We start from the raw sequence: 11150 nt of genomic DNA, 5'->3' as shown, positions 1-11150 counted from the left end.
GGGTGTCACATTTTCAGAAGAGTTCCATCAAGTGGCCTCAATTATTGGGTTTGGGAGACCACCTGTTGTCAGATGGCAAAAGTAATTAGGCTAGAGGAAAGACATGGTAACTTTATGATTTCATCATGCTATTTCTATTGTTCCAGCTATGTTATGTTACATTATGCTGAAAAGCTGCATAGAAGTCCTCTAGCTTCAACTCTTGCATTCTAGGAAAGTGTGCCATCTACTACCAAGTATTGAATGTATTGTATAGAAAGCTTTGTTGCTTTCTATACACTTCTGCATAATATGTTTGAATAAATCTTTATACATTTTTTACAAAGGTCTGTTTTATTTGAGTGTATTTAGCCTGAAGGATCCTTAGGGCTGGATACTGCTCACTTGCAAAAGGACTGGTGACCCAGAGGGACCCAAGCTTGGCTTCTTAACAATTGGGGAGAAAACAGATGTACTCATGAAATAAATGAGGGAGGGGGCATATTGCTGTTCAGATATCAGTGAGACCTGCAGTGGGAGTAGGTTTAGTTTATATCCCCAATGGCATATCTTACAAACATTTTCTTGAGGAAAGGGAATAGATGCAACTCAGGGAAAAAGCTGTACATAAGTACACAATGTCATTGAGGGTTTACCATGTCTGGCAAAGGATTAATGACCAACACTGCTGCAAGCATCTTGAATGTTCCTAAGGTTTGAAACGGTTCCCTGCATGGTGGATTTGTAATGCCCCGCAGAACAACTCATTTCATTTTTTCGAGGACATCTTGCTCTACTGAAACAAAATATAAGAACCTGCCAGATTGTCACCAATCTCTCTGCTTCCTCTCGTGTGTGTGTGTGTATGCACAGTCTTCCCCGAGGGCTCACTTATCTTTAAGTGTCCCTGGTCATCTTTTATGTTACACCCTCAGGGCAAGGCTAGGTAGGACCTCTGTAGATTTCACTTTATAAACTGCCATGCAGATCGACGACAATAATAATAAAAATCCCAGCATGCTGCCACTTCCTTTGCGCCTATAACTCCCGCTCGTGCCGTAGGGCGTTTCACCAGGGCATACATCAAGAAGCAGCTTTACGACGCCACGCCATTTCCCGGCTTGCCAACCAGCCACGTACAATAAACGCCACGCGACTTCATCTGTAGCCCACGGAGTCTTTCGCGAGTTTGAAAAGCCGCGAGCCTCACACTCACTGCGCCCACGTGCGTAAACTCGACCCCCTCCTATTCCCCAAAGGGCGGGCCGTGACGTCACCCCAGGTGCTCCGTTCCCCCGTTCATGGGCGAGGCTTCGGCTGCTCCGGGTAGGCGGAGTGCGAGGCGGCTGCCGCGCATGCGCGTGCTGAGAACGCACCGGAATCGCAGAGGCTTCGTGCGGAACCTAGTCAAAGGGCAACGCGACCGGTAAAGTGGGCGGGTTGTCGTCCGCGCCTTGTTCCAAGCGGGAGGTAGGGGATGAACTTGTCGGCCTCCGTGGGCCCCTCTTCCTCCGGCCGCCACCGCCATCATGGCCACGATAGAGCAGGAGTTCCAAGAGGTCGACGCGGCGAACGAGTGGCAGCCCCGCTACCTGGTAAGCCAGGGGGGGAACGCCGTTGGCCGCCAAGCGGGGAAGAGGAGGGGGAGGGAGACCGGCGGGTGGCGCTGGGATGCGGGAAGAGGAGCTTCGTGGGCCACGGGTGGCTTTTCAGGTGCGCGCATTGAGACGGGGGTGAAAAAACCGCGCATGTTCTAACTTAAGACGCCGCCGCGGAGAGAGAGCGGGGAATAGTTTTGAGGACTGAAGAGAAAGCGCATGCGCCGGGTGAGGGGGACGAGGTTGTCGGCCGGCTTACAATGCGCATGCGCCTAGTGGCGGCCTTCCCTTCGGACCAGAGAAGGGAGAAGCCCGCGGCTTGTTGGCGTTTGCGTTTTCCCTCCACGTGATTGGGCCGGGGTATATTAGCTACCCTTTGGCTCGTGGTCACGGAGTGTTTCTGCAGGGTGAAATTTCTTGTTGAGTCTCTGCAAAAAAGAATGCTTGCTGTTGTGTGAAAGGGAGCATTGCTTCTTTAGCGACACTGCTAGTGTATGTGCACTTCCAAGTGCTTTAAGCTAGCAAGGTTTTCACAGGCTTCATATTTCCTGGAACAGGTTTAAATACCGAGGTAGTCAGTAACAAGGGCAATCTCATGTCTCAAGAGATCCTGCTTAAGGCATGCTGGCTGTGACATTGTAGGTGAATTATGTGATAGATGACTGGCTTGGTCAACTGCAGTAATCAGAGAAAAATATTTATTTAGTTTTTTTATTTATATCCTGCCACTCTCAAGAGACTCATGGTGGCTTACAATTATAAAATCTCATAGACCAATAAAACCCCCAGCCAAATACCCCCTACATCCCAAGCAGACTGGGAGTGGGTGCATAAGATGTAAATGCCCAGCCTGAGGAAGGGCCACATTGATCTTTTCTGTGGCTTCAATCCAGGACTTAGCGGAAAAGCTCCATTTTTGCAAAACCTGCAGAACCGTAATAGCCCTGTCAGGGCCCTCAAGTCTCTTGAGAGCTCATTCCACCAGGTCTGAGCAAGGATAAAAAAAAAAACCCTGGCCCTTGTCAATGCCAGGCGTACTTCCTTAGGGCCAGCGACCACCAGCAGGTCCCTCAGATAGCCTGGGTCCATGCCGCAAATAACCTTAAAGGTCAGTACCAAAACCTTGAACCTGATCCATGCCAGAACTGGTAACCAATGCAGCTTCCTCAGCACAGGCTGGATATGGGCCTTTCATTGTGTCCCAGTGAGGACCCTAGCAACTGCATTCTGTACCAGCTGGAGTTTCCGGTTAAAGGACAAGGGCAGGCCTTCATAGAGTGAGTTACAGAAATCCAATCTAGAGGTGATCGTTGCATGGATCACTGTAACCAAGCAGTATGGGGACAGGCGGGGCACTAGTAATCTCGCCTGGGTTAGTTGGAAAAATGTGATGTGAGCTACCCCCGTGACATGGGCCTCCATAGATAAGGAGGAATCCAGAGTCACACCCAAATTCCTTGCTGAGGATGAGATGTTAAGCTGAACCCCAGCCAAGTTAGGTTACATATGCTTCCTGTCCTGCCACCTTTCTGCCCAACCACAGGACCTTTGCCTTGGAGAGGTTGAGTTTCAGACGACTCTGCCCTAACCATCCAGCAATGGCTTCCAAACATTTGGCAAATGTATATGGGGGGGGATTCCGGGCAGCTGTCCGTGAAGAGATAGAGCTGGGTGTTATCTGCATGTTGGTGACAGCCCAGCCCATAACTCCAGACCAGCTGTGCAAGAGGGCACCTAAAGATGTTAAATAATGTGAGAGAAAGGACCGTTCCCACAAGGGAATCAATAGAGACCTGATAATTCCTCTCCCACTGCCACCCTCTGTGTCCAGTTCTGAAGGAACGAGTGCATCCATTGAAGGAACGTCCCCCAAATTCCGGCCCCAGCGAGGCAGTGGGCCAACAACTCATGATTTTCCATGTCAAACGCCGCAAACAGGTCGAATACCACAAGAATGGCTGAACCGCCCCGATCCAGCTGGCACTGGAGATCATCCACCAAGGCAACCAACACCATCTCCACTCCATGGCTTGGACAGAAGCCAGACTGAAGTTTCCTCCCAAGTATTCAAGGAACTGGTCTGCTGTGGCCCTTTCAACTGTCTTACCTAGAAACACAAAATGCAAAACTGGGTGGGTCCAGAGACGGCTTTTTCAGTAAAAGACGATTCGCTGCCTTCTTCAGCACCTCTGGAAACTCCCCAGTAGATAAGGAGAGGTTGATAATCTCTCCCAGGGGGCCTCCTATCCGCTGGCCCCTCGACTTGAGTAACCAAGATGGACAGGGATCAAGGGGGCAGGTGGTTGCCCTCACTGATCCCAGCAACTCATCCACTTTGGTTTCTGAGAGCTGTCTGAAGCCACCAAATGTATCTCCCCATGTCAGCCAATGGGTCTCTAGTTCCTTTTCTGCATTAAGGGTGACAGGAAAAGCCTGGCGGAGTGACAAGACCTTATCCGCAAAAAAACTAGCTATTGACTCACAGCCAAGTGACGATTGACTACTATTTTGGTGTCCCTCCTCAAGGGCAATCTCATTCGCCCTCATAAGTGTGAGATAAGATGTTCTTCCCGTTTCGTCATGAGCTCTAGCCGTCTCACTTCCCTCTTCCTCTCCTTTAGCTCCCTGGTATACCAGGGAACCAGTTAAGGGCAAGGGCGGAGAAGGTGCCTGGGAGCAATCTAAGCAATAGTGGTGGACAAGCCAGTCCTCCACTAGTGCCGCCAGCAAGTCACCAGGAGACATCAGATCCCACAGAGCATTCCCGGAAACAGATTGTGGATATGTCTCCACAGTTGACCTAAAAAGCACCCGCCGCCCACATAGGGAGGGGGTGGTGTCTTGAGCTGGGCCTTCAGGGCATAATGGTCTGACCATGGGATGGGATCAATCGCCACCAGATCTACCTCTACCCCAGCACTGATCAGATCAAGTGTATGGCTGGCCTGATGGGTGGGTCCTGTAACAAACTGGGAGAACTCCAGTGCTGCCATGGTCTACACCAGGTCTGAACGAGACCTGGAAACCAGCAAATCAGCATGGACATCAAAGTCCCAAAGGATTACAAGCCTGGGATACTGCAACGACCTACCACCTCACTCCACCCCAACAATTGACAGCACCAGGAGAGCCGAATAGGAGAAAGCCTCCTGGAGCAGAATCACCGTACCCCCTTCCCCTACCATGGTGTCGAGACTGGTGAGGTATATTGGGTACAATTATGTTGAGTGTACCCTTGACTGCAAATGAAAGATTGCTTGTTCATAGTGTTCAAAATGGCCTTTGCTGTTAGGAATTGGAGATCTCATTTTGCAGTTTCAGGCAGAAATACACAATGTCATTAAATCTTCCACATGACATGGCAGCCTTGGGCTTCAGTTCTGTCACTTGTCAGTGCTTCAATTCATAGGCCCCTTGTAATCTCACTTAACATAAGAAGTGAAAATATTGATGTTCTTGTTTAATATGCACTGTAATGCATGCGCAGCAGGTTGTTTCTTAGCTTTTGAGTGAGCCAAAGATATAGTGGTTTCTAAATGCAAATTCTTTACTGCACAATGTAAACAGCATGGTGATTTCAGCTTTAAGTTAGGGTGGTTAGCTTGATGCTGTGATCAAATTCTTCTGAATGCTTTCCTATGGGCAAGAACAGGGCATGGAGGCTAAGGCCTTCTCCTGATGCTTTCTTCTTCTACCCACCTTTACTAGTTCTTCATGAGTGTTATTGCTGCCCATCTGAGGTTTTTGGAATGGGATAAAAATCAATATAGCATCATGAATAGGCCAGATTAGCCTCTTTCATCAGAGCTTGAAAGCTAAACAGGGTCAACCATGTTTAGTGCTTTGGTAAATGCTCACTAAGAAAGATCAGAGCAGTTATGCAAATATCTTTTAATTGTTACAGTTTCGTAAATAACCGCTGCTTCAGCACATCTGCATCTGATTCTGTTTCTTGCTCATATCCAGTAATAATGGTAGTAAAAATTTAGGTAAGCTTATAGAAAATGTAGAACTATATCAAATGTAGAACTGTTGTTGAAGGCAGGTTTTCTTCCATTCTTTGTGAACAGGATGCAGTTGGCAGCATAGGCAAAGAAGGCTTGAACCAATACCACACCATGGCCCACATTTAGGTATTGTTTGGTGTTCAGTTGATTTTTAAGCCCTCAAAGGCTCTATTTAATTGTGGCTTGTCCAGGTTCTGTCCTGAGCATAAATGTTAGTGGCTTTCTGCTTTAAAAAGATACATTTGCAGTATAAGGTATGTTAAAAGCCAGCCTGACTTTGTGGCAGTTCTACTTAAATGTTTTAGCAGTTCTACTTAAAGGAATGACAGGTGTTGTGTTTCATGGTGTTTGCATTTGCTTTCAAAAAGTTATACACAGGAGGGGGGGAATACATCACATGACAAGGGCAGTCCACAGGAGCTTGATCTTTATCCCCACCAGCAAAAAAATACAGAAACGAAGTAATCTAGCCGCAGGTATAACTTTAAATAATGAGCAGATTCACAAAGTGGAAGCGGATGCTCCACCACAAAGCCTCAGCCCCTCCGCAGAACTATAGCTGAAGGTGAAAGACCTGGAAAGCCACAATCATCACGGTAATAATTTCTATGCTTTTGGGTTTCCAGAATCACTGAAAGAACCAAATCTAGATGTTACTAATTTAGAAGATGGTTTATCCCTTGCAATAAATCCAGAGCAAGAAATGTCATGAACTAGTTTGTTCATCATAAGACTAAAGAAGCAATTTGTAAGGGAGGGAGGTTGGTGCATGGGATTGTTTCTCTTCCAGGACATTGCAATTCTAATATGCTATATTTTCACTGATTACACTGACAAAAAACAGCAAGCAATCAAATCTATTATAGAGAAGCTAGTGCAGCAATTATTAAATGCTTGGGAGGGGGTGGCATTTTGCCTGAATGTAAATTACAGTCAAGACAATTAAACAGGACACGCAGTAATAGGAATATTGTTGTTGTTGTTGTTAGGTGCGAAGTCGTGTCCGACCCATCGTGACCCCAAGGACATATAATAGGCATATACAGTCCTCCAAAAAGACAAAATACTGTGTAGAGCTAACAATAACTGGAGACTGTCATATAGAGTAGCGATCCCCAACCTGTGGGCTGCGGACCACATGTGGTCCTTCGACTACGCCTTCTACCCCCCCCCGGCCCTGTACTTCATCCCCCCCCAGCCCTTTACAACACACTTCATTGTTGTGGCATGTCTGTATCTTATTTTGAAGGGATGTTTAAACATTACCATAGCGATCAGAGAGCGTTAGGGCAGTGGTTGAAAGGAGAGGGGTAAACTACCCCCCACCGGGCCTCAGTAAAAGGCGTTGAGTGGTCCCCGGTGATAAAAAGGTTGGGGACCACTGATATAGAGCATATATTAATAAACACTCCGAGTCACAAAGATAAATTACAATAACAGCTGTCAAAAACCCAAATTCTGTTGACTCCCAAGTAGATCCACTCACTGCAGGAAAATTCATTCAGTGTAGGTTATCTTCCCTGCAAGGTGGAAAATTGCCCGTGGAATCATGATGCCAATATCAGCTGTTACAAATGTGTCATAAGATAAGAGTTCTGATATAGATTAAACAAAGGACCCAACAGACATCCCAGATATGTTTATGCTTCGTATATCTGGATGACCCTGGACTTAAATGGGCTTTTGATGGCTGTTATTCTGCTTTATCTTTGCGACTGAGTGTGTTTATTAATATACTAGTAAGCAAGCCCGCTGCAGGGGAATGCAGCGGGCGCTAGGTGCTTACTTGAGTCGGCAGCGGCAGGCTGGTCGGCGGCGGCGATCTTCCGGCGGCGGCGGGCTGACGCGGCGAGAGGCGCGGAGCACCTCTCGCCGCGTCAGCCCTCCAGGCAGGGAACCCCCGGCAGCCGCGCTTCGCGCGACTGCTGGGGGCTCCCTGGGTCGGCGGCGAGAGGCGCGGAGCACCTCTCGCCGCGTCAGGCCGCTTTGCGCGGCTCGCAGTCGCTGGAGCTGGGAATCGGAGGCACCAATCGGCAGGCGCTTCGCGCCTGCCGATTGGTCCCTCCGATTGTCTGTCGCTTCGCGCGACTGCTGGGGGCTCCCTGGGTCGGCGGCGAGAGGCGCGGAGCACCTCTCGCCGCGTCAGGCCGCTTTGCGCGGCTCGCAGTTGCTGGAGCTGGGAATCGGAGGCACCAATCGGCAGGCGCTTCGCGCCTGCCCATTGGTCCCTCCGATTGTCTGTCGTGAGGAAGGGTCCAATCCGGACCCTTCCTCATCACGGACAAAGCCCACCTCAAGGGGCCTTAACGAATTATATAGTCCGTGGTGCCCGTGGCGCCACGGGCGGTTTAAAGATGGTATACATGAGAGTCTCTACTTACTGCTAGCTCTTCACAGTATTTTGCCTTTTGGGGGGACTGAATGTAAATTGCAACAGGACAATACTGTAAACATAAAACCTAGATCAAAGACACACAATTCTTGAAACCCTGAAACCACCTACAATTGACATTCCAGCAAGTTCATCACCTGCAAAAGAAGATTCTCTGAGCTTCATGAAGTTGCTTTATACTGAACCAGATCTTTGGTTCATGAAGATCAGTATTGTCTGCTTAGATTGGCATCAGGTCTCCAGGGTCTCACATCGCCTACAGCCAGATCCATAAACTGGAGATGCTGGGGATAGAACCTGGGACCTTCATCATGCCAAGCAGATGCTATACCACTGAACCACTGCTCCCAGAGTTGTTTTTATAATAACGGTAGAATGTGCTGTCAAGTTGCTACCAACTTATGGGGACCCCACTGTGTTTTCAAGGCATGGATGTTCAAGGGCCATTGCCTGCCTCTGCACACTAGCCTTGAACTTTGGTCTCCTATCCAAGTACTGTCCAGAGCTGACCCTGCTTAGTTAATGAGGGTGGGTGAGCTTCGGATATCTAGGTCAGGGCTAAAAGAAAGAAAGCTGCAACTGGTAAACAAACCAAGGCACCTGTAGGCATAATAATACTAATGCCAAGATGCCTGTTAAATCAGGGCAGAATCTAGCATACCTCCAAGAAGTGTTGTGAACCAATCCAGATCTAAACATTGGGAAGAAATCTATTTTATGGAAGACTTGGACCAAGGCTGTGGCCTATATATGATTTATCCATTTCTCTTGAATGGCAGTATTTCCAGTTACAACCTTTATATCTAAACATGACTACGTGACATTAAGTGTCCCAGAGCCACTTCAATCCCAGAAAATAATTTTAAATAAATACAGGAAACAACCCTATGGCTTTTTAAAATAAATATTTCATATTGAATTATAAATACACTATACAGAGGAATGAATGGAATAAGAAGCTAGATCATCCTGTTTTGCCAAAGTAATAGGATATGGCCTATGAACCTTGGAGGTGAGCATAAATGTGTATCATTGCCATAAATATGAAACTGCAAAACTAGTAAGACAAATAAATTCTAATTCTAAAACCCAGCTTTTCCTCTCAGTGCTTTAATATCCATTCCTTGTAATCTGCAATGGACATCTTTGTTCTGCAATGTGTCAGCATTTCTGACTTTTTGTAGCCTGTGTGTGCATTCCTAGGCCTCTTGACGTGTTACACATGTTGGAAGGTGCTATCACTAATCACTAAACATTATAAAGTTGAACTTGCATGCAGTCAACTAACTCCCTACCTAATTGGCCCTCTCTTGGAGTATGCTGCCAATAGGGAGAAACCACCCTGCCAATGAGGGCTAATCAGGTCAAATTGTGTGCAGACAGCCAGGAAAAGCCTCTGTCCTGGAAATGTTTACTCATAAGTGAGGGCCAATCAGTTTAGATTGTACTCTTACTAACCACACAATCATCTCTCCATATAAGAAATATCTGAGTGTCTCCTTCCTTGGATTGATGAGAAGTCATTGCCCAGAAGATCCAAAATTAAAGGAAAATAATCTCATAACAGTCAATGAGCAAGTCAAAAAAGACTTATACCATCCTCCTGCAACAGCTTAATCTGACTGTGCTCTAGCTACATCTCTTTCAGGCGATGGTAATTCATACAGCTTGGTGCAGCGGCTTTTAACGTGTGAGCTGGATTAGATTCCCTGCTCCTCCACATGCTGGATAAGCAGCTTATCTCAGAGCTCTCTCAGTGTCACCTACCTCACAGGGTTTCTGTTGTGGGGAGAGGAAGGGAAGACTATTATAAGCCACTCTGGGACACCTTTGGGCAGTGAAAAGCAGAGCGTAAAAACCAACTATTATTATACTGGGAAACAGTGCCCCCTCCCCATCCACATGTTCCTAATGGTGCTTCTGTGCTCCCTTTAGTTTCCCATCTTCCATGCCATTGGTCTCAAATTTGCTTCGTTCCGATGGTCTTGGAAAGACTGCAGCAATACCAAGGTGGAAAGGGAAACTCTATATCTTCCCAGTCCCACCCGCATCAGCAGTATTTTCCCTGCTGCAATTCCTATGATAGCTACCCTCTAATCATTTTTCCCTCTTCAAATTGCAAACCCCACATCACTTATTCATGAGTAAACATTCCCGGGGCAGAGGCTTTTCCTGGCTGTTGTGGGTCTCAGAGAGTTGGCAGGTGGGCATTTCTGGGCCTCCCACAACCCCCCCCTCCATATGGCGCACAGAGGCTGCATCAGGAGATGGATTGCTCCCTATCCATGTCCTCCAAGTTGAAGGGCAGCTCCTCTTCCACCTAGGAAATCTCTGAAACTGGCAGGAAGTTAGAGTCAGAGAACTGATCTCTTATTAGCCTTTTCTGGCTGAGAGCTCCCTCCTGATTGGGGCTAAACTATCCTGGCTGAGGGATAGACTTACTCATGAGTAAACATTCCCAGGGCAGAACATTTTCCTGTCTGTCTGCATGAAATTTGACCTTATTGGCCCTCCTTCAAAACTTTGCAATTGAAACTACTGAATTGCATCTATTAAGTCTCTTACCATGCAAGGAGACCAGTTATTCTTAACATCCAGTGAAGAAGGTCCAGGAACTGAAATATAGTATTCTTTGTTGTAATTCCAATACAGTACCACATGTTTAGTAGTTATTAAATTCAAATTTTAATGTCTACTTAAATCAGTACCACTGGGGTTTTGAAGCAGATTAGAACAAAAATCATACTGTACCGGACTTTTGTGCTCATGTATCAGTTGTGCAGGTACTTGTACCTAATTGAACATTACTGGAAAATTTTATTACTGCAGATCTATATTGGTTCTTCTGAAAGAACTCCCCTTTTAATGTACAAAGCTAGAGAAAGCTTTTATCCTAATGTATCAAGGGGAATTTCTGTAGACGTAAATTTTTATAGCAGTCTAATGGTTTGGCAGTTTATATCAAACTGTCAAACTTCAGCAAAGACCTGAAAGAAAGAATTTAGGGGATATCCAAAGACAAAATATTTCATGTATTTATCACTTTACCCCCCGCCCAGCAGAGCTGTTTAGATCTAGTTTGCAGTTTATTGCTTACAAAATTATATAGAAACTAGGGACAAGGTATGAAGCCTACTTTAAAAGCAGACTGGGAGCCAGCAGCAGGCTCCCTGC

At 46.8% G+C, this 11150-nt stretch overlaps 1 protein-coding gene across 3 annotated transcripts in view; it reads left to right on the top strand.

Annotated features, from left to right (window-relative positions):
- Positions 1-1266: 1266 nt before the first annotated feature.
- Positions 1267-11150, top strand: part of PTPN2 (protein tyrosine phosphatase non-receptor type 2) — a 45173-nt gene continuing 35289 nt past the window's right edge. The window contains exon 1 of one of the 3 annotated variants that reach the window (XM_077352828.1): positions 1267-1574. Coding sequence is in view for 2 of the 3 variants with exons in the window: in XM_077352826.1 (XP_077208941.1) it covers positions 1509-1574 (66 nt within the window). In the remaining variant the exon portion in view is untranslated. The remainder of the gene's footprint in view (positions 1575-11150) is intronic. The other 2 variants (XM_077352826.1, XM_077352827.1) reach the window with 2 other exon arrangements.

This window comes from Paroedura picta, chromosome 9, assembly GCF_049243985.1.
Source record: "Paroedura picta isolate Pp20150507F chromosome 9, Ppicta_v3.0, whole genome shotgun sequence".
Taxonomy (NCBI): domain Eukaryota; kingdom Metazoa; phylum Chordata; class Lepidosauria; order Squamata; family Gekkonidae; genus Paroedura; species Paroedura picta.
The sequence above is the reverse complement of the archived record's forward strand: the minus strand, read 5'-3'. Positions and strand labels throughout refer to the sequence as shown.